At 48.4% G+C, this 22999-nt stretch overlaps 4 protein-coding genes across 5 annotated transcripts in view; 2 read left to right on the forward strand and 2 right to left on the reverse strand.

Annotated features, from left to right (window-relative positions):
- The window catches only part of RTKN (rhotekin), a 31004-nt gene extending 17123 nt beyond the window's left edge, over window positions 1–13881 (reverse strand). Inside the window, exon 1 of the mRNA XM_070379842.1 lies at window positions 13857–13881. The gene's annotated coding sequence lies outside the window, so the exon portion shown is untranslated. The remainder of the gene's footprint in view (window positions 1–13856) is intronic.
- Window positions 10850–13667, forward strand: INO80B (INO80 complex subunit B). Its single transcript, XM_005906727.2, has 5 exons — window positions 10850–11002; window positions 11218–11410; window positions 11632–11750; window positions 11921–12090; window positions 13035–13667. Exons 1-5 carry the CDS (start codon window positions 10894–10896, stop codon window positions 13563–13565), a joined length of 1122 nt encoding a protein of 373 aa, XP_005906789.1. The 5' UTR covers window positions 10850–10893; the 3' UTR covers window positions 13566–13667.
- On the forward strand, window positions 13811–16588 carry WBP1 (WW domain binding protein 1). Of its 2 annotated transcripts, XM_070379846.1 has the most exons (5): window positions 13811–14401; window positions 14730–14831; window positions 15357–15459; window positions 15579–15755; window positions 15924–16588. In XM_070379846.1, exons 1-5 carry the CDS (start codon window positions 14333–14335, stop codon window positions 16382–16384), a joined length of 912 nt encoding a protein of 303 aa, XP_070235947.1. In that variant the 5' UTR covers window positions 13811–14332; the 3' UTR covers window positions 16385–16588. The 2 variants fall into 2 exon arrangements, with proteins under 2 accessions (XP_070235947.1, XP_005906790.1); XM_005906728.3 differs by lacking the exon at window positions 14730–14831.
- A 184-nt stretch (window positions 16589–16772) lies between these two features.
- Window positions 16773–20549, reverse strand: MOGS (mannosyl-oligosaccharide glucosidase). Its single transcript, XM_014481806.2, has 4 exons — window positions 20026–20549; window positions 19617–19843; window positions 18957–19153; window positions 16773–18721 (listed from the first exon to the last, which is right to left on the reverse strand). The coding sequence occupies exons 1-4, from the start codon at window positions 20375–20377 to the stop codon at window positions 16978–16980; spliced, it is 2520 nt and encodes an 839-aa protein (XP_014337292.2). The 5' UTR covers window positions 20378–20549; the 3' UTR covers window positions 16773–16977.
- Window positions 20550–22999: the final 2450 nt, after the last annotated feature.

Consider the following 22999-nt stretch of genomic DNA (forward strand, 5'->3'; position numbering starts at 1 on the left):
GAAGGGAATGGTAACCCACTCCAGTATTCTTGCCTGGAGAAGCCCATGGACAGACGAGCCTGGCAGCCCACAGTCCATGGGGTCACAAAGAGTCGGACACGACTGAAGCTACTTAGCACACACGCACATGGACTGCAGCACGCCAGGCTTCCCTGTCCTTCACCGTCTCCCAGAGTTTGCCCAGACTCATGTCCAATGAGTCGATAATGCCATCCAACCATCTCATCATCTGTTGCCGCCTTCTCTTCCTGCCCTCAATCTTTCCCAGTATCAGGGGCTTTTCCAATGAGTTGGCTCTTCACATCACATGGCCAAAGTATTGGAGCTTCAACTTCAGCATCAGTCCTTCCAATGAATATTCAGGGTTGATTTCCTTTAGGATTGACTGGTTTGGTCTCCTTGCAGTTCAAGGGACTCTCAAGAGTCTTTCCCAGCACCAAAATTTGAAAACATCAGTTATTCCACACTCAGCCCTTTTTATGGTCCAGCTTTCACATCCATACATGACTACTGGGAAAACCATAGCTTTGACTAATACAGACCTTTGTCAGCAAAGTGATGTCTCTGCTTTTTAATGTGCTATCGAGCTTTGTCACAGATTTTCTTCCAAGGAGCAAGCCTCTTTTAATGTTGTTGCTTCAGTCACCATCTGCAATGATTTTTGGAGCCCAGGAAAATAAAATCTATCTACTTTCCCCCCATCTATTTGCCATGAAGCAATGGGACCAGATGCCATGATCTTCATGTTTTGAATGTTGAGTTTTAAGCCAGTTTTTTCACTCTCCTCGTTCACCTTCATCAAGAGGCTCTTTAATTCCTCTTCACTTTCTGCCATTAGCCTGGTATCATCTGCATATCTGAGGTTCTTGATATTTTCCCCCACAATCTTGATTCCAGCTTGTGAGTCATCCAGGCTGATACTTCAAATGATGTACTCTACATGTAAGTTAAATAAGCAGGGTAACAACATACAGCCTTGAAATAATTAGGAACCTAATGGGGAAGCCTTTCCCAATTAGGAACCAGTTTGTTTTTCCATGTCTGGTTCTAACTGTTGCTTCTTGTCCTACATACAGGTTTCTCAGGAGACAGGTAAGGTGGTCTGGTATTCCCAGCTCTTTAAGAATTTTCCATAGTTTGTTGTGATCCACACAGTCAAAAGTTTAACATAGTCAGTGAAGGAGAAGTAGATTTTTTTTTTTAATTCCCTTGCTTTTTCTACAATCCAACAGATGTTGACAATTTGATCTCTGGTTACTCTGCTTTTCTAAATCCAGCTTGTACATCTGCAAGTTCTTGGTTCATGTACTGTTGAAACCTAGCTTGAAGGATTTTGAGCATAATCTTCCTAGCATGTGAAATGAGCACAATTGTATGGTAATTTGAACATTCTTTGGCATTACCTTTCTTTGGGATTGGAATGAAAACTGACCTTTTTCAGTCCTATGCCCACTGCTGAGTTTTCCAAATTTGCTGGCATATTGAGTGCAGCTCTTTAAAAGTATCATCTTTTAGGATTTGAAATAGCTCAACTGGAATTCCATCACGTCCACTAAGTTTGTTCGTAGTAATGCTTTCTAAGGCCCACTTGACGTCACACTCCAGTATATGTGGCTCTAGTTGAGTAACATCATGGTTATCTGAGCCATTAAGACCTTTTTTTGTACAGTTCTGTGTATTCTTTCCACCTCTTCGTAATCTCTTCTGCTTCTGTTAGGTCCTAGCTGTCTCTGTTCTTTATTGTGCCCATCTTTGCATGAAATGTTCCCTTGATATCTCCGATTTTCCTGTAGAGATCTCTAGTCTTTCCCATTTTATTGTTTCCCTCTATTTCTTTGTATTCTTTACTTAAGTCTTTCTTATCTCTCCTTGCTATTCTCTGGAACTCTGCATTCAGATGGGTATATCTTTCTTTCTCTATCTCCTTTGCCTTTTGCTTCTCTTCTTTCCTCAGCTATTTGTAAGGCCTCCTCATACAACCATTTTGCCGTCTTGCATTTCTTTTTCTTGGGGATGGTTTTGGTCACCATATCCTATACAATGTTACAAAACTCCATCCATAGTTCTTCAGACACTCTCCCAGATCTAATCCCTTGAATCTATTTGTCACTTCTCCTGCATAATAATAAGGGATTTGATTTAGATCATACATCACTGACCTGGCTTCCCTGGTGGCTCAGAGATTAAAGCGTCCGCCTGCAATGTGGGAGACCTGGGTTCGATCCCTGGGTTGGGAAGATCCCCTGGAGAAGGAAATGGCAACCCACTCCAGTATTCTTGCCTGGAGAATCCCATGGACAGCGGAGCCTGGTGGGCTACAGTCCACAGGGTCGCAGAGTCGGACACGACTGAACGGCTTCACTCACTCACTCACTGACCTAGTGGCTTTCCCTACTTTGTTCAATTTAAGCTTAAATTTTGCAGTAAGGAGCTGATGATCTGAGCCACAGTCAGCTCCAGATCTTGTTTTTGCTGACTGTATCAAGCTTCTCCATCTTTGGCTGCAAAGAATACAATCGATTTGATTTCAGTATTTACCATCTGGTGATGTCCATGTGTAGAGTCGTCTCTTGTATTGTTGGAAAAAAAGTGTTTGCTATGAGCAGTGCATTCTCTTGCCAAAACTCTGTTAGTCTTTGCCCTGCTTCATTTTGTACTCCAAGGCCAAACTTGCCTGTTACTCCAGGTATCTCTTAACTTACTGTTTTGCATTCTAGTCCCCTATGATGAAGAGGACATTTTTTTTTTTTTTTTTTTGTTAGTTCTAGATCTTGTAGGTCTTCATAGAACCATTCAACTTCAGCTTCTTTAGCATTAGTGCCTGGGGCATAGACTTGGATTACTGTGAGGTTGAATGGTTTGCCTTGGAAATGAACGGAGATTGTTCTGTCGTTTTTAAGACTGCACCCAGTTTCATCCACCTCATTAGAACTGATTCAAATGTATTCTTTTTAATGGCCGAGTAATACTCCATTGTGTATATGTACCACAGCTTTCTTATCCAGAATACATTTGAATCAGTTCTAATGAGGTGGATGAAACTGGAGCCTATTATACAGAGTGAAGTAAGCCAGAAGGAAAAACACCAATACAGTATACTAACGCATATATATGGAATTTAGAAAGATGGTAACGACAACCCTGTATGCGAGACAGCAAAAGAGACACAGATGTATAGAACAGTCTTTTGGACTCTGTGGGAGAGGGAGGGGGGGATGATTTAGGAGAATGGCATTAAAACATGTATAATTTCATATAAGAAATGAATCACCAGTCCAGGTTCTATGCAGGATACAGGAAGCTTGGGGCTGGTGCACTGGGATGACCCAGAGGGATGGTATGGGGAGGAAGGTGGGAGGGGGGTTCAGGATGGGGAACACGTGTATACCCGTGGTGGATGCATGTTGATGTATGGCAAAACCAATACAATATTGTAAAGTAAAAAAAAAAAAAAAAAAAGACTGCACCCAAGTACTGCATTCTGGACTCTTTTGTTGACTATGAGAGCTACTCCATTTCTTCTAAAGGATTCTTGCCCACAGTAGTAGATATAATGGTCATCTGAATTAAACTCACCCATTCTCATCCATTTTAGTTAGTTCACTGATTCCTAAGATGTCAGTGTTCACTCTTGCATCTCCTGCTTGACCACATGCAATTTACCTTGATTCATGGACCTAACATTTTGGGTTCCTATGCAATATTGTTGTTTATAGCAATGGACTTTACTTTCACCACCACACGCATCCACAATTGAGTGACATTTCCACTTTAGGCCAGCCTCTTGATTTTTATGGAACTATTTCTCCACTCTTCCCCAGTAGCATATTGGACACCTACCCACCTGGGGGGGCTCACCTTCCAGTGTCGTATCTTTTTGCCTTTTCATTGTGTTCATGCGGTTCTCACGACAAGAATACTGAAGTGGTTTGCCATTCCTTTTTCCAGTGGACCACATTTTTTCAGGCCCTGACTAGCAGGGATATGCCCTTCAGTCACTCCATGTAGCTGGAGGACATGTCCAGCACCCTGGTTGACCCACTGCTGGTCCTCACTGAGCATGTAAACCTTTGCCAGGGGCCAGGGCAAAGGTCCTACTGGAGTTTCCAGGAAGGGGGTCCAAGGAAGGCTGGAGCCAAGGTTGGAGGATGCCCAGGAGCATAGAGCTCCCCAGCCTCACTGCTGCTGCTAGGTGCCCTGGGGCTGATCTGCCACCTGCATGGCCCGCTGCCAGCTGATCTCTGGCCCCTGCCTTTCCTCTCTGGCTCCTTGTCGTTATTGTCCAAGCCTGTCAAGACCAGCCTAACTGAGTGGGGCACTTAGTGCTTCCTGACTTCACACCCCACCGTGCTAGGAACTCAGGGGCTCCAGTCACTACCCTGCTCTGCCTCCATGGGAATCTCTGCAAACCCACTGCCCATGACACTACCACCTCTTTAGGGCACCACTGCCTCTTCAATCTACTGCTGCCATGTTATCCAGCTGCCATCTGGAACCAACTGGGCTCAGCATAATCTCAGCCATATATTCCCAATGCCTGGCCTCCCAAGGGTTCCCACCCCTTATCCAGGGAGAGTACAAGATAAGACCCAAATATTTTGTAGTGCTGGGAAGTAAAAAGTGCTCAGAGAATGATGAAGATATGGGAGAAGAATATAGAAACCATCTTAAATAAATGTCCACTGACCAAATCTGGGACAAATTTAAGCATCAAAATAAATAATAATAGTAATGGATTTACAACTCATTGACTGAAATGAGAATCCATACTGATATAATAAATACTAATGTAACTGAATATAAGGAGAAGAGAAAACTGCACTTCACTACAGAACACCAACTAACAAATGTAGATGGAATAACGGAAGTAGAATGCCTCTTGGCAATTATTACAGTAGAATTGATTCGTACAGTATTCATCAATGGATGTTACACCACGTGGGTGGAAGTTTGATGGGGGATAGTATATCAGAGTAGTTGCAGAGTATTTCCCCAGAAAACACTCAGTGAAGTGTTGAAAATGGTGAGTTTGGGAATTCCCTGGCATCCCAGTGGTTAGGATTTGGCACTTTCACTGCTGGAGCCCAAGTTTAATCCCTGGTCAGGGACCTAAGATCCTGAAAGCCACACGGCATGGCCAAATTTAAAATAAATTTAAAATAAATAATGAAAAAAAAAAAAAAAGAAAATGGTGACTTTACAGTGGAAAAAACTGACAGACACCACCTTGAACAGGTGATTAAGGTTAGCATCATCAGTGGAATAAGCTGATGTCCTGTACTTCCTGATGTGATACACTGAGAAGAACACAGTGAAATATTTTTTTGAGTAGCACTCCTGCCAAAAACTTAAGTCTTGACTTGAGGAAACACCAGATGGTCCAGGTTGAGGGACATACTACAGAATCAAAGGCTTTCACTGTTTAAAACTGTCAAGGTCACGAAAGATAAGGAAGGAGTGAGGAAATGGTCTAGCAGATTAAAGCAGATCAAAGACATATGACAAGGAATTGTAATGTAGGACTGTGGATTTGAATTCCAACCTAGAAAGGAAAAGGAGACATTGGGCAGTAGGTGAAATTTGAATGGGATCCATGGATAGGATGGTAGTATTGTATCAGTGTTAATTTCCTGATTGGGAGGGTTGCAAAACGGTTATAGAATCATGTACTTATATTTGAGGAAAATACACAATGAAATATTTAGAGGTGAAATGGCATCATGTCTGCAACTTGCTCTCAGAATGATCAGAAGAGGAGTAATGATAATGGAGAGGAAGGGGAAGAAATGGTAAATGTTAATGATAGTAGAATCTGATTTAAGAAGCTAAGCGAGTTCTTGTAGTCTTCTTGCAACTTTTCTGTAACTTTTGAAATCATGTCCCCCAAAAATATCTAAAAAATTAAAGCTAAGAACTTTTTTCAGAAGGACAAAGTTCTTCATTTCAGCCTACAAACCTGCTCAAATCTCTCCAACACTAAACAAAGCAAAACTAAAAACAAAACAAAATAATGAAGCCCATAGCTGCTTACTGTCACCACTTCCTCCCTGCTGGGCATCAGGATGTTGAGGAAACACCACTGGGCCTAGTGTCAGGAAGTCTCTGTTTGATGCTGGTTCTGCCGCTCCTTAACTATGTGACTCTGGCCACATCATTTAACCCTTCTAAGCCTCAGTTTCCTCATGAGGGAACAATAGCATCTCCCTGATAGAGCTGCCATGGGCTCAAGGAAGGCAAGGAATACGAAAGCAGGTTATAAACTCTAATATGTTTGACAAATACTAACTACACTTTAACTCCTGGTGATACAGGACTATTGTCTTCACGTGTTGCTACAATGCATCCTCTTCTTGGAGCTCAACCTAGGCTCTGCAAAACTGTACAGAGCTCATCATAGTCTTTGTCTGCTGACAATCTCTGTTCTTGGGTGCCTTTATTGCCCCTTTGACCTCTTCTCAGCCCTGCCTTCCCCCTCTGCCAGTCTGTTCAAGACTGATGCCCACTTGGGTTTGTTCCTGGTCCTTTCCTCTTCATCTGCTCATTCTGGAAGGTCTCATCTATTCCCATCTCTTAGCATTTCCAGTGCTGATGACACCCCAGCTCACACCTTCTGTGAAGAGAAGAAGACTTCTCTTCTCAGTATTCCATCTCCATGTGGGCATTCTCACATGCCCTTTATTTTATTTGTATTAATTTTTGTTAAGAGTATGGTTGCTTTACAATGTTGTGTTAGTTTCTGCTGTGCAGCAAAGTCAATCAGCTCTACCTATACACATATCCATTTTTTTTTTAGGTTTCCTTCCCACTGAGGTCACCACAGAGCACTGAGTATAATTCCCTGTGCTATACAGTAGGTTTTCATTAGTTATCTATTTTCTACATAGTAGTGTATATATGTCAATCCCAATCTCCCAATTCATCCTCCTTCTCCGCTTGGTAACTGTAAGTTTGTTCTCTACATCCATGACTATTTCTGCTTTGCAAGTAGTTCATCTGTACCATTTTTCTAGATTCCACATATAAGAAATATTATACAATATTTGTTTTTCTTTTTGAATTGACTCTCCAGGTCCATCCACATCTATGCAAGTGGCAGTGTTTTGTTCCTTTTTATATCTTGAATAATATTCCATTGAATATATGTACCACATCTTCCTTCTCCATTCCTCTGTTGACGGATATTTAGTTTGCTTCCAAGTCCTGGCTATTGTAAATAGTGCTGCAATGAACATCAGGGAGCATGCATCCATTAGAATTCTGGTTTTCTCTGGACATATGCCTAGGAGTGGAGTTGCTGAGTCATATACAGTAGCTCTATTTTAGGTTTTTAAGTAATTTCCAGACTGTTCTCCATAGTGGTTGTACCAGTTTACATTCCTACCAACAGTGTAGGAGGGTTCCCTTTTCTCCACACCCTCTCCAGCAATTATTGTTTGTAGATTTTTTGATGATGGTCATTCTGATGGGTGTGAGGTGATACCTCATTATAGTTTTGACTTTTCACATGCACTTTAAGTTCACCTTAGGTGACACTAAATGGTTTTCTTTTTACTTCTCTTCTTATGTTCTCTTCTGTATTAAAAATATTATTTCTCTCTAATACTTGGGCTAGAAATGTAGAAGTCACTTATTATTGTGGTTGTATGCTTATTGAATATCTACTATGTCAAGATACTATCCTACATATTTTGCATTCTCGATTTGCTTTATTCCTTGAAAGAGCCCTTCTGACGTAGGAAATAGATGGGCTTCAGGCTAGATATTTACAACTGGCCTCCTGTTTGCATTTCACGGGGCACAAATAAGTGGGCTTCGGGTTGGATACTTAAAACTGTTAGCGTTTTCTGAGATAAGAGATAGATGGGCTCCAGTTAAGCATTTACAATCAACCTCCTGTTTGGTCTCCGAAATGGAAGTAACAACAGAAACAGGATAAATAGCCAGTGTTTGTCTCTTGTAAACATCTTAAGGTAATAGTCATGGCAATAATCAAGGTAATAGTCATGCAAGGACAAAGAGGGGCAAAATCCTGTTTGAGTCAAGGATTAAGGGATCTCTGCTCCCCCCATTTTGGGGACAAGGAAGACACCACACATAGGCAGAAAGGCTCCTTGTGGGTCAAAAGTCAAGGTATAACTCCAGGCCATAATGAGCCTTGCTCCTCTCAGAAGCCTTCACTTTGAGAGCCATCTTGGCTGAGGGGTGCGTGAGCACCCAGGAAAGGGTCCCAGGGTAGCTCAGGTGTGGAAAAAGAAACCAGATAATTGGCCAAAAGAAGACAAAGGCCCAGCAGAACTGACCTATATAAATGACTTAACCTCTTTACTGCGCTCCTCCTCCTCTCTAGGGAGGATGTCCACACCCTTTCTCTCTGTTTTGCTTCTAGCTCATCTAAACACATTGTTTCTCTGTTTTCTCTCCCACTTGTTGTTGTACTATGTCTCTAATAATAAACTTTGTACCTGCATTTACAGTTTCTGCCTCTGTGATAAATGCATTTTTTCAGTGGGGGCAAAGATCCAGGGAAAAATAGCTTTTAGCTTCTGGCCCTTGCTGGTCCAGTGGCTAGGATTCCCGGTTCTCATCCAAGCTACCCAAGTTCAGTTCCTGGGCAGGAAATTAAGAATGTACTTCATGCCACCACTCACTGCTACCTCACTATCACTACGAACTAGATCCTGCTGCTGCTGCTAAGTCACTTCAGTCGTGCCCAACTCTGTGCGACCCCATAGACGGCAGCCCACCAGGCTCCCCCGTCCCTGGGATTCTCCAGGCAAGAACACTGGAGTGGGTTGCCATTTCCTTCTCCAGTGCATGAAAGTGAAAAGTGAAAGTGAAGTCGCTCAGTTGTGTCTGACTCTTCGAGACCCCATGGACTGCAGCCCATCAGGCTCCTCTGTCCATGGGATTTTCCAAGCAAGAGTACTGGAGTGGGGTGTCGTTGCCTTCTCCGAACTAGATCCTACTTCATTCCATTTTACAAAGCTGCAATACGAGGTTCAGAGAACTTAAATAACTGTGAACCCAAGGTTACATAGCCAATAAACTGGAATTTGATAATAGGCTTGTCTGACTCCAAAGTTCATTCTCAATCACTATACTATATTGATTTCTTCCTGAATTCTCATATACAATTGTTTATCAGTTCCTTTAAATTTCATTAATGAAATATTTCTTGAGTCAGTTCTTCCCTTACTTTGTTCACTATTGCTACTCTGTTCAGACATGTATCCCATGTATATATCTATACACTACATGTATAGTGCTTTTTATGTGATATATATTGGCTGTAAGAAAATTCATTACACAAAATACTAAGGAATATTTTAAAAGAAAAAAAAAAAGTAAGAAAACTCACTACAGATCTAGATAGTGAAAGTTCCCCAACTCTAAGTTTCAAAGATAATCACCATTAACCATTTAGTATACATTCCTTAGTTTTTTCTAGGAATGTAGTAGCATATTATGCCTTTTAAAAATGGAATAACAGGTGCTTCATTAGGGCAGTAGGTAGCGCCTCAGTCTCATAAAATGGAATCACCTCATCTTGAAATTTGCTTTTCTTATTCCGTATGTCAGCACATATAGATCTACCTTGTTCCTTTTTTTAAAATTAGTAAAACACACGTTTTATGCGTGCGCGCACTTGCGTGCTCAGTCCTGTCCGATTCTTTGTGACTTCATGGACTCCAGCCCATCAGGCTCCTCTGTCGGTGGAATTTTCCAGGCAAGAATACTGGAGTGGGTTGCCATTTCCTCCTCCAGGGGATCGTCCCAACCCAGGGATGGAACCCAAGTCTCCTGCGTCTCCTGCACTGGCTGGTGAATTCTTTACCACTGAGACATGGGTTATCTTACACACGTTTTATACAAAGTTCAATAGGCACAAAAGGGTATATTAGGAAGAATAAGTCTCCCTTCACCCTTGTTCTCCCAAGCATCCATTGGACTGCTGTCACCAGTTTCTTGGGTAACTTTCTGGGGCCCCATTTCTTTTAATAGCACCACAGCTTCCCACTGCTGCTGCTGCTGCTGCTAAGTCGCTTCCGTCGTGTCCAACTCTGTGCGACCCCATAGATGGCAGCCCACCAGGCTCCCCCGTCCCTGGGATTCTCCAGGCAAGAACAATGGAGTGGGTTGCCATTTCCTTCTCCAATGCATGAAAGTGAAAAAATAAAGTGAAGTCGCTCAGTCGTGTCCGACTCCTAGCGACCCCATGGACTGCAGCCCACCAGGCCCCTCCGTCCATGGGATTTTCCAGGCAAGAGTACTGGAGTGGGGTGCCATTGACAGCTTCCCACTATGGTGTATCAAATCCCTGTACCAATTTTGGTTTTTCTTTAGATTGTTTCCAATACTATTACCCACTAGGATCTAAATCCCACGTCTATCTTATCAATTACCGATCAACTCTTAGCTTGTACCATAATTCATCTATCCACTTCTCTACTGATAAAGAATTGAGGCTTAAATACCATCTGCCCACCTTGTAGGGCACTTGTGCTGTTAAGCCCTCCTTCATTTTGCTGGCAAATTGTTTCGTGCTCCTCCACCAAACTGTAAGCTCCTCAAAGGCAGAGAGGAGTATTCATATTTATCTTTGTATTATCATTGCCTAGCCCCGAATTTGGTCCGGAACATACAGATACGTTCATCACCCTTGCGTCTAATAATAATTCAATCTCTGGCGCTGAGCTCTGATCTCGATTGTGGGGCTGCGGGGCGAGCGGAAAACCCTCCCGGCCTCAAAGAGTCCGGAACTATTGTTGGAAGGACCCTTGTTTCTCCTGGAGCATTTTAGTCGCAAAGCGTGCCCCGCACAAGCATGGTTCCTACGCCCCGGAAGTACCCGTTTATTTGCTGGGATAAGTTCTTCCGCGGGGCGGAAAAGGTATGTCTGAATGTGTTTCGACTATTTACAGCCCCCTTTCCTCGCAGGGCCCCATGAGTAAGCTGTGGCGGCGCGGGAGCACCTCTGGGGCTATGGAGGCCCCTGAGCCTGGTAAGCGTGGATCCATAAGGCAAGTCTGGCCTTCGCATAAAAGCAGTCTCTTTCGTGCTCCTTCGAGCTTCCCCCGGGTACTTCGCCACAGGTGGGAAGCAAAAAGGTGGGGCTGTTTTGGTAATACCAGAATACCGCGGGAACAATAGGACCCTTCGGGGTACTGGGCTTTTCTTGCCCCTCCCATACATCTTTGACAGGCTCTCCTTCTGCAGGGGAAGCCCTGGAGTTGAGTCTAGCGGGTGCCCACGGCCACGGAGTGCACAAGAAAAAGCACAAGAAACACAAGAAGAAACACAAGAAAAAACACTACCAGGAAGAGGAGGCTGGGCCAACGCAGCAGTCTCCTGCCAAGCCCCAGCTCAAACTCAAAATCAAGTTGGGCGGGCAGGTCTTGGGCACCAAGAGGTGAGGCCAAGAGAGCCAAGGTTTTACTTGGGGGACTTTAGAAGCAGGCAGAGACAGAAGGTAGGAGAAACTGGCTGCAGTTTTCAGAAGACAGAGAATGGATGCTGTGACTTCAGGGCCCAGGTTAATGTAGCAAGAACCCAAGAGGGCGTAGGGAAGACTAGATGTACTGAGCAGGAGGAGACGATTGCTCACCTTACAGAGTGGTTGCTTCTCTGCAGTGTTCCTACCTTCACTGTGATCCCTGAAGGTCCTCGCTCACCCTCTCCCCTTATGGTTGTGGACAATGAAGAGGAACCTGTGGAAGGAGTCCCCCTTGAGCAGTACCGTGCCTGGCTGGGTGAGAAGGATCTAGAGGTGGGGAAACTGGGTTTCTCATTATACCTGGTTAAGGGAAGAGGGTTCATTCTGAGGAAGGTGAAAATTTTGTGTGTCCCAGTATTAACTTGGCCAAATTAAGGTTCCCAATCTGAACAATTCTACTTTTAGCTCTCCAACTTTACTTTTCAGATGAAGACAGTAATCTGTCCCCCTCCCCACTGCGGGACCTGTCTGGGGGGTTAGGAGGCCAGGAGGAAGAGGAAGAACAGAGGTGGCTGGATGCCTTGGAGAAGGGGGAGCTGGATGACAATGGAGATCTCAAAAAGGAGATCAATGAACGGCTGCTCACCGCTCGGCAGGTGAGTAGGTTCATTCTTTATTCGTTTGCCAAATTGATACTGAGAGCTTTCCACGTCTGGAGAACTTTGCAAGGCAGCAGGGATATCAGCAGTGGAGAAAAGACAGACAAGGTTTCTGTTCTCATGGAGCTAGTATTCTTGTGTAGTAAATAATTTTGAAAAACTGGAATGTTTATAACAAAAATAGGGTGATGAAATAGAAAGCAGAAAACAAACAACATTAGATAGGGTAGTTTGGAAAGACCTCTCTAAAAATATAATGTTTCCAATACCAGAGAAGCTTTCCAGGCAGAGAGACCAGCAGGGGCAAAGACCCTGAGAGTGGAACATGCCTAATCATGGCCAAGGAGAAGAATAAATGTGACTGTGACAACAAGGTGGTATGCAGAGAAGTGATATGTTTGGTTTATATTTCAGTAGATTACTTTGGTTTCTTAGTGGTGGTAAACGATAGAAGCAAGACCAGTTAAGAAGCTATTGAAGTAGTCAGGTAAGAGATGGTGGTGGCTTGAACCAAGGTGAAATGAGTTGGAGAAACCAGATGGATTCTGGATATATTTAGGAAACAGACACTTGTTGGGGAAGGAAGGAATCAAGGATAACCCTGAGTTTTTGACTTGAGCAATTATCCAGTTGATGCTATCCATTGGGATTCAAAGACTGAAAACAACAAAAAAGCCTCCAGAGAACTAGGACCGAGTTTTGGGACTCAGGGCAGGAAGGTAACGTTACTAAAGCATTTGTCCTTGAGGATCAAGGATCTAAAGCTGAAAGTCTGGAGACCTGAGAGGAGGCAGTATGAAAGGCTCCTAGAGACTGTGCCCATTTGACTCTTTTCTCAAGGCCTGCTCTTCAAGACCCTGCTTTCCGTGTCCCCATTTCCCCCCTCCGTCGTTCCGGCAGAACTCCCTTCTCGATTTGCTGACATCTCCATATCTCCCTAGCGAGCTCTGCTGCAGAAGGCTCGAAGTCAGCCTTCCCCGATGCTGTCACTACCTGTGGCTGGGGGCTGCCCGGCCCCCGCTCTCACCGAAGAAATGCTGCTGAAGCGTGAGGAGCGGGCACGGAAGAGGCGGCTGCAGGCAGCTCGGCGGGCCGAGGAGCACAAGAACCAGACTATCGAGCGCCTCACCAAGACTGCGGCGCCCAGTGGGCGGGGAGGCCGAGGGGCCTCCCGGGGCGAGCGGCGGGGAGGGCGGGCGGTGGCCCCAGCCCCCATGGTGCGCTACAGCAGCGGGGCACAGGGTTCCACCCTCTCCTTCCCGCCTGGCATCCCTGCCCCCGCGCCTGTGTCTCAGCGGCCATCCCCATCTGGCCCGCCTCCTCGATGCTCTGTCCCCGGCTGTCCCCATCCGCGCCGCTATGCCTGCTCGCGCACGGGCCAGGCACTCTGCAGCCTTCAGTGCTATCGCATCAATTTGCAGATGCGGCTAGGTGGGCCTGAGGGCCCCGGATCCCCACTTCTGGCTACTTAAGCCCCCCACCCCCACCCCCCACAATCTGGACTCTGTGCCTTCTCCTCTGCCCCTTGTTTTCAGTGTCCTCCCCACCTTATTAAATTTCATCCAGTGCCTTGACTTGTACAGAATTGGGGGAATGGAGTACGGGTAGGCCAATTCCCCAAACACACAGCTTGCCCTCTTCCCCCACGCCCGCTGCTTGCATTGGTGCCGGGAATCGTTCACCAGGCCCCAGAATGGTAGCCGGTCAGCGCCCACCCAGACTCCAGCAGACTCCTTGGACTCCGCGGCTCCTAATGGGATTACCTGGCGTGGTCAAGTGTTTGGCGTCATCCAGAAAATAGGGCTCAAGCCAGTCAGCGGGAACTTTGCTGTCCCAGGCGGCCGTTCATTGGTTGATAACGCAAACCCTGTTCTGTTTTCCATATTGGCTGTTGTCGCTGTCAGTCACAGCCATGGGTCGAACCTTCCCCACTCTTTGTCTGTCAAGCTCCTGTTGTCTGGGAGAGTGGCGGAGGTGCTGCTGTAGATTGGTTGCAGGGAGAAGCCTGTGATCTTTCCTATTGGCCCATCTGTCCGAGAGTGATGCGGATTGGTGGGACGGAACAACCTGGGTGCTAGTTGGCAGAGCTCTCGCTGGATGGAAGGTCCGGTCGCAGAGTGATGGTGGCGGCAGCGAAGATGGGCCGGGCAGGGACCATGGCGGTGGAGTTAGAGGTGGCAGGGGCGGGGCAGCTGGCGGTAGAGGAGACTGTGGTCTTCAGGGAGCTGTAGGTGGAGGAATGGCTCGGGCTACCGGCGGGAACGGCAGCGAGGAGGCCTGGGGGGCACTTCGGGTGCGGCAACAGCAGGTATCCCAACAGCTCCAAAAGCCTATCACGACAGCCATTTATTTCTCCTTCCCCGTTCCTTGCCTCCGCCTTTTGGCGGGTGGCGGAGGAACTCTCAGAGCCAAAGGTACTGTGAAATTCCTAGATACGGCCCTTCTACTCTGTGTAAACTTTGTAATGTAAGTGCTGTTGACTTTTGCCTGCAGCTTCGTAGATCCCATCCCTTAGCTGCAGTGGAAGCTTGCAGTGGCTCTCCAGTGACCAGAGGCATAGTGAGGCCCCAGGGAGGTTCCTTCTGTCTTGCAACAGTTATTTGTGATGTTTTTCTATGTGCCTATTGTCATAACAGAGTCTGGCAGCGTCTTCTCTTGAGGGAGCAATTTGGAGAAGAGATGGAACCCAGAATCACGCCCTGGATGCCATCCTTTATCATCCACAGCAATCCCATCTGGTTGGGAACCCTGCTCTGGGTCTCTTATTGTTCCTCCTCTACCCTAGGAAGCCTGAGACCCAGGGGTGGAAAGATCCAGCTTAGGAGTGGGGATTGGCAGACCACAGGAAATGACAATGAAAACAGCTTAGGAAATTACCTAAACCCCTTACCCATCGTCTGAGACTTTGAGATAGCCCAGTCTTCGGACTTCTGCCAAAACACTCCTTTAACATTAAACACCCTAGGGAGCCAGGCTTGAATATGAGAGGTCTCCTATATGCAGAGCTGCAATCTGCCTCTTTGTATGCCCACACCTTGCCTCTTAGTCTCTAGACTGATTCTTGCTATTCCAAATCCTCTTCCATGTTGGCAGCCCTTCAGATATTTGAACACTCCTTTCAACATCACTTTTTCCTCTCCCCATAGATTTCTGAGCTAAACTTGGCTCACAGGATGGGATTGTGTATGTGTATGCAGGGGGTGGGGGTGGACAGTGCCTTGGGCTGGAATCTCCCTTTGTTTTAAGTGCTTCCTTGCTCCCAGCTTCGAGAGCTGTGCCCAGGAGTGAACAACCAGCCCTACCTCTGTGAGAGTGGTCACTGCTGTGGGGAGACTGGCTGCTGCACGTACTACTATGAGCTCTGGTGTGAGTCTTCAAGGGGGCTCTTCTTTTGTTCTTCTGCCCACCCGCCTTTGGACTTCAGCCTTCAAGGACCCTTCTCTGCACAGGAGGTATCTAAGTCTCTTCCTCCTCGCCTCCTGCAGGGTTCTGGCTGCTCTGGACTGTCCTCATTCTCTTTAGCTGCTGTTGCGCCTTCCGCCATCGACGAGCTAAACTCCGGCTGCAGCAGCAGCAGCGGCAGCGTGAGATCAACTTGTTGGCCTACCATGGGGCATGCCATGGGGCTGGCCCTGTCCCTGCTGGCTCACTGCTTGACCTTCGTGAGTGACTTGAGGCTCTGGCCTCTCAGTGGTCCCTCCCAAACCAGGACCCTGGTTCATTCCACACTCCCTTTTCAGAGATTTCAAAGCACACTTTTCCCTCATAGGAAAGACGCCACCACCCCACCCCTGGTTGCCTTCTATCAACCATACCATTCTTTCCTGCAGGCCTCCTCAGCGCCTTCAAACCCCCAGCCTATGAGGATGTGGTTCACCGCCCAGGCACACCACCGCCTCCTTACACTGCAGCCACTGGCTGCCCCTCGACTGCTTCCAGCCAGTGCACCTGCTGCTCCTCCGCTTCCAGCTGTCCTGCCCGCCACGAGGGAACAAACGTGGAAGACGTTTCCTCCCACCAGAGTGCCCCTCCTCATCAGGAGGGTGAGCTTGGGGCAGGAGTGAGCCCTGCCCCCACACCCCCCTCCTGCCGCTATCGCCGCCTGACTGGTGACTCAGGTATTGAGCTCTGCCCTTGTCCTGACTCCATCGAGGGTGAGCCAGTCAAGGAGGCTAGGGTTAGTGCCACCTCACAAGAGGTGGAGGACCAGTCCCCTTGTGCACGGCCCCTAAATCCTGCACCCCAAGTCTCTCCTGTGGGGCTGGCTTCCAGTGAAGGGGACATCCCATGAGCAATTTTGGGAGGCGGGGGGTGGGTTACTTGCCCACCAGAAACAGCCCGGCTCCCACCTCCCTGGGTTCTTGGCTTCTCCCTGCCCTCCTAGAATCTGAAAAGGCTGGAGTCCTGAGAAGGGCAGTGTTTGGGGGACTGTGCAAGCTCTGTCCCCCAAGACATACACAGGAGCCTTTGATCTCATTAAAGAGATGCGAACCAGCTGCTTGTGGATTTGGGTGGACTAGTGCTCGACTGACTGCATTGCACTTGACTTGACTAGGTTTGGAAGGGACAGTCAGTGGCCACTTTTTCCACCTTCTCTGAAGGAGAGCAGGCAGCCCTAAGGCCTGGACTGAGTTAAGACCTCTTGGTGAGGGAAAGCTGGTAAAAGCAATAGAGTCTGGCATGGTTTTCCCATTTATTTAGAAAAATAAGACTCTGAACTCACATTCACCCCAGGGCTATGTGGGATGTCACTTAGGAGACACCTGAGATGAGTTGAGGAGGGTTTGAAGCACTGGTATCTAATAGCTAGGGGCAGAAGTGAGAGACCTGTCCCTCTAGTCCAGAGTGGAATAAGGGGGCTGGCTTCCCCTCCCACGCTCCCCTTCAGTAGTCTTCAGCCATGGCCAGTAGGACAAGGCTGGTCCAGCCCTGGAAAGGGCGGCAGCCCATGCCTCGCCCATCCTGGTCACTGTACTGCTCCCACAGGAAGCCTGTGGCCTGGTACTGCCGTCTCACATTGCCCACCAGATTGGCACGGAGCTCTCCGTGGAGCCTGGCAGCACGAGCCTGGTGGGGACCCTCCAGGTGCCCATAGTAGTGCAGAGCCCCCAGTGCCAGGTAGTTCACATTGAGCCACACAGCACCTCGCCAGTAGGGAGGATCATGCTCTGAATTGCGCTGGCTGTAAAAGGGGCTGGATGCTGCAAGAGAGCGCAAACCAAAGGGGCTCCAGAGTTGACGCCGATCAGCTAGAACATCCAGCATGGGTCCAAGGCGAGGTGAATTGGGGTCCAGCAGCCGCAGCAGAAAGGGGAAAAGACTGACGTAGCCCAAGGCATCCACATACTGTAAGTGAGGGTGGGGCCGGCCCACCACCCGCATCAGCCCCTGAGGGGGCCGAGGCTTCAGCTGCACTGCTTTTGTATGGTTCCCAAAGTCTGCAAAGACTCCTAGCTCTGGGGCCCAATGCAGCTCATCCAGGCTCTCCTCTGCTCCCAGGGAGGCAGCCAGTGGGCCCAGCTCTGCAGCTGCCTCAGCCTCTCCCAACTGCTCTGCTAGCCGCATCAGCACACGGGAACCTAGGGCCACCCAGCACCGCAGATCCAGGTGCCGCTCACTGGCTGAGGGGTGTGAAGCCCGGGGATAGTCATCCAGCCCCGAAGGCAGCGTCTTGGGGTTTAGTAGGGTTGGCAAGGCTGGGTCCCGGCCGCGCCAGCGGTAAGATAGTGGCACTGGCCCGGCCTGGCTGTGATGAAGCCAGGAGAACCAGGCACGCAGGCGAGGGAAGGCCCTGCGGAGGAAGGCCAAGTCGGCAGGGTCACCACCATCTAGCATGTGGGCTACGGGCAAAAGCAGGGTTGGGGGGTTGGCATGGGCTGTCCTTTGCACCAGGAACTCTGAGGGCACCCGGGCTCTGGCCTCATCCCCCAGCACCTGCTCCCGCCCAATCCAGCCATTGGCATTAAGCAGCCCCAGCCAGTGGCCTATGGCTTCCCGGGTGAGCCGGGGATCCCACCGTTGGATCACCAGCTGGTGAAAGCCCTCATCCCAAAGGAAGCCTCTTGGGAAGAATGACCGAGAGGGCACTGCTGTGAAAAGAGGGACAGATGGAAAGAGGACTGGGTCCACCTTCTGCTCAGACCCCTCAACCTCCATGTCTGGCAACACCAGACCCTGTCCATAGAAGTAGCCAATCCCACCAAGAAGGCCACTGAGGGCACCCTGACCCAAAGCCTGCTCCTCAGGACTCAGGCCCTTCTCCTTTAGCCGGAAAGTCTTCTCAAAGCGCTCTCTAAAGGCTTCAGCATGGCTTTCGAGGGCGTGGGTCAGCAGGCTGCCTGCCAGCTGCTCTAGGGCTTGGCTGCCTCCTGTCCGGGCGCTGCCTGATTCAAACACCAGCTCCACAGAAAAGGGGACTTTCAGTGTCACCTGTTGTATCAAAAATTGCCCTTGTCCCTGTCCTTGCCCACTTGGGCCTCTGTCGTCCCACTTCAGAGATCCTGGCAAGCCGAGGTAGCGTTCAGGGGAAGCCCCTGGGGGCCGATGCTGAAACCAGTTATTTAGGCGACTCTTCACCATCTCTGTCAGCAAGGGAAGTCCTGGATTGGAGGACCAGAAGACATTGTAGCTTGAAAGGAAGAAGATAAACAGGAAATATTATGCAGGAGGAAGCGGTGAGGATTATAAAAAACGAGGTTGATGAGGAGTCAGGATGGGAGGGTCTTGGCAATGCAGGGGACACGGAGCCTAGCGAGAAGGGAGATGCCTGGTGAAAAGAGGGTAGGGTTGAGGAGATGGAAATCAGACTAAGTCAGCATCCATACCACCCCTCCCACCGTCCCACACTCTCTTCCCCCAGTTACCTGCCATACTTGGGGGTGGTATCTCCTGGACTGGTTGGTGCCAGAAGTGTAAAGCGGAAGTCACCAAGTTCACTGGTGTGCCCACTGATGAACTTCAACTGCCCCTTAGCCCCAACCTCTGGCACAAGGACTTCTTTGCCATCTGTTACCACATAGAAGAACAGGGACACCAAAGGGAGGGCAGAAGTACCTGAGGCCTGGGTGACCAATGAGGAGAGAAAAACAGCATTAGGTTAGCAGGCATTCCCCCGAGAATCAGCCTTAGGGAAAGGGACAGCAGGTGAAAACAACACACATCTAGCAGTGTCAAGGGTCACTGAGAGGAAGCACCAGTGGGATGGGATAAAGAGCTATGCTCAGCTCTGGGAAATAATAGTACTTTTGTGCCATGTACTGTGCGAAGAACTCTACATATTACTGGTATTTCCTTTAATCCTTAACAATTCTGTGAATTAGGTGCTATTTTTATTTACAGTTTACAGACGAGAAAACCAAGGCTCAGAAGATAGTAAAAAGAGATGGTCATACAGGCAAGTGTTTAAGGCAAGCAGCAAACTCAGAGCCCCTTCTGTTTACCCCCACTTTATCCTGCATTTGCAGGCAGCAAAGAAAGGGTGGAGGAAGTCTGGACTGGGGGAGGGGTGTCCTGAGGGCCCTGACCTGAGGCTCTACAGTCACTCTCCAGCTCCAGTCCCCTCCGTGCTGACCCCCAGGCCTCTTGACGAACTCAGTGGTGAGCCTTAAGGCCCCATCCTGGATGTGTTGCCGCCCGAAGGAGACACCGTCGTGGAACTCCCAGCCATAGGGACCCACGCCGTCCCCCTGCTCACACGTGTGCCTGAGCTTAGGGGTCCCTGGGGTGGTGCCTTGCTGCGCCCACATCAGTCCTGGGGGTAGAATGGCCACGTAAGTCAAAGAGAGAGCTCTTGTCCCTCTGGGTCGCCGATTACTTCAGGGTCATCCCTCTTCCTAACTCTCCTGATCCACTCCTCACCACCCTTAATCTGGCGCGAAGCTGGGGCACCCAGATTAAATGCCCGCCTGCCTGCCCGCCCCGGGTCCAGGTTACCGGTGAGGAGAGGCTGCGGGCTTCGGGTCTTCATGCCGAAGTAGACGTGAGGGCGGTAGGTGCCCCAGAAGAGGTCCGGAGCCACTGTAGGGCTGGAAGAGTCGGGAGGCAGCGCCGGCGGCGCGGAGTGCAGCATGACAGCCCGCCGCGAACGGTACCACGCCAGAAGCCAGCGGCCAGACAGGCCCAGGGCCAGAGACAGGACCACTAAGGCCAGAGCCGCGCCCCCAGCCGCGCCCCGGGCCCTGCCGCCCCGGCCATCCCGCCGTACGGGGCCTCCCCGAGCCGCCCTCTCTGCCGTCCGCGGTCCGTCCGCCGGCGCTCCGCGGCGCCGCCGGTCACCCCGAGCCATCCTTGCATAGAAATCTTCGTCGCGGGGACCCGGGAAGGTGGCAACAGAACCCGGTCCTGCTTTGCCTCCTAGCCTTGCGCGGCGCCGGGGGCGACCACCGATGTGTCAGCCGCACCTGCCTGCCGGTGCCTACAGCTCGGCTTCCGCCTCCTCCCGGAAGTCCCGCCCCGCCACGTCAGGTTAAGCTCCACGACCGGGAAAGGTTGTCGCCCTTGTGGCATAACGTTGATCTCGGGGGTGGGCCTTCTCACAGAGTTCACAGGCTAGTAGGAGAAACTAGTCTCACATTTGTCTTTTTTTCCCTTTTATGTATAAGAGCCTGAGACGCCATCCTGTTTTACTTTTAACCTCTCCCAACAGCGCCCCAATCTGGTGGCTGAAAACCGTGGCCTAGAAAGTTCAGTAAGCTGGCCTTGGCCACAGAGCTAAGTGGCTAGCTTGGAACCTAGGTATATCTGAATCAGACTGCACCATATTGTCCACATACCTATGCCTTCCTAGTGAAATGGAGTGGATACAAGAGCATCTTTTCCAGCAGTGTCTTTAAGCCTCCCTCTGACTTTAGCTGTGGCATCTCCAGTCTAAGGTTCCTAATTTAGATGAAGCCTAAAAGGACCATAATGGTGCTGTGCATACTTTTTTTTAGCCTTTTCTACAACCCAGGAAGCAAAGGTGCTTAGAGGAAAGATTGCTTATGTCCAGGTCAGGGAAGGCTGTAGCAGAGGTGGCATCTGCACCTGATGTTGACATAGAGTCAAGGTTACATTTTTTAAAAAAAAGATTTATTTTTGGTTATAGTGGGTCTTGCTTGCTGCACACGGGTTTTCTCTAGTTGTGGTGAGTAGGGGCTACTCTTGATTGTGATGTATGGGTTCTCACTGCTCTGGCTTCTCTCATTGTGCAGCTGGGGCTCTAAAGTGCAGGCTCAGTAGTTGTGGCGCAAGGGCTTAGCTGGCTGGGGCATGTGAGATCTCCCCAGACCAAGGATTGAATCCGAGTCCCTTGCATTTCAAGGTGGATCCTTAACCACTGGACCATGAGGGAAGCCCTACTCTTTTTTTTTGTAAGAGGGCTTTAGAAAAAAAAAAAAATTATTTGGTTGTACCAGGTCCTAGTTGCAGCATGCAAACTCTAAGTCGCTGCATGTAGTATCTAGTTCTTTGACCAGGGATCGAACCCAGGCCCCCTGCCTCAAGAGCAGGGAGTCAACCACTGGACCACTAAGTAAGTCCCAACGTTACATTTGATGATGGTTCAGAAATGCAACTTAGATTCATAGTTCTCACCAACAGCTCAGCATACAAGGTGTTTTCATAAAGTACAAATTTCTATCATCCTCTAAAAAAACCCTGACTTCCCTGGTGGCTCAGACAGTAAAGTGTCTGCCTACAGTGCAGGAGACCCGGGTTCAAGCCGTGGGTCAGGAAGATCTGGAGAAGGGAATGGCAACTCACTCCAGTATTCTTGCCCCCTACCCCCAAAAAAGCGGCTCAAAAGAAATATTTTAGAGAAGGAAAAGGCAACCCACTCCAGTACTCTTGCCTAGAAAATTCCATGGATGGAGGAGCCTAGTGGGCTACAATCCATGGGGTCACAAAGAGTCGGACAGACTGAGCGACTTCATGATCAAAAAAACCCGAATCCACATTTATGTTATTCTAGCTATTATCACACCTCCCATCCAAATTTTAATTATATAAAACTCACACTTTATGTTGCATGCTCACATATTTTACTATAATCTGACTTCTGGCCCTACCCTCCAATGGTAGACTTTTTACTCATTTAACAATCACCTTCTGACCAAAGCAAATGGTCAGTCCTTTCTTGCTACCATTGCACTTGGTCCACTTCTATATTTTAGCACTTAGTACACACCTGAATTTCACCATTCATCCTTGCATCTCAGTAATAATAATCAGTTCAAGTCACAAGGTTAATGCTAAATATGTGTAAATTCAACACGTTTATTGCACACTGCTTATCAGGCACTAAGCAAAATGTTGGGGACACAGAGAAAACAGTCCCAACCTCAAGTTCACAATCTAGAAGCACAGGGCCAGCGTTCAATCCATGTTTACAGCAATGTTTGGACCATCTGTATTTTACAGATCAGAGTGGTTAATCTAGTCAAAGATAAGAGGTTAACCATGGGGTGGAGAACTCAAATCTAGGTAGGTAGTATCATCACTATATAGAGGCCTGTGGCATAAGGCCTCTTACATGCTTATGTTATGCTCACTCAATATTCGAGAAAGTTTACAGACATCTATTTACTTATTTGTATGTGGGGATCTTAGTTCCCAGACCAGGGATTGAACCAGTGCCCTCTGTAGTGGAAGCATAGCGTCTTAATCACTGGACTATTAGGGAAGTCCCAGATATCAATTCACTTAATCCTCTCAACAGTCCTATGAAGTGAAGTCGCTCAGTCATGTCTGACTCTTTGCGACCCCATGAACTGTAGCCTGCCAGGCTCCTCCCTCCATGGAATTCTCCAGGTAAGAGTACTGGAGTGGGTTGCCATTTCCTTCTCCAGGGGGATCTTCCTGACCCAGGGATGGAACCTGGGTCTCCCAGATCCCAGGCAGACGCTTTAACCTCTGAGCCACCAGGGAAGCC

The sequence above is a fragment of the Bos mutus genome, chromosome 11 (assembly GCF_027580195.1).
Source record: "Bos mutus isolate GX-2022 chromosome 11, NWIPB_WYAK_1.1, whole genome shotgun sequence".
Classification (NCBI taxonomy): Eukaryota; Metazoa; Chordata; class Mammalia; order Artiodactyla; family Bovidae; genus Bos; species Bos mutus.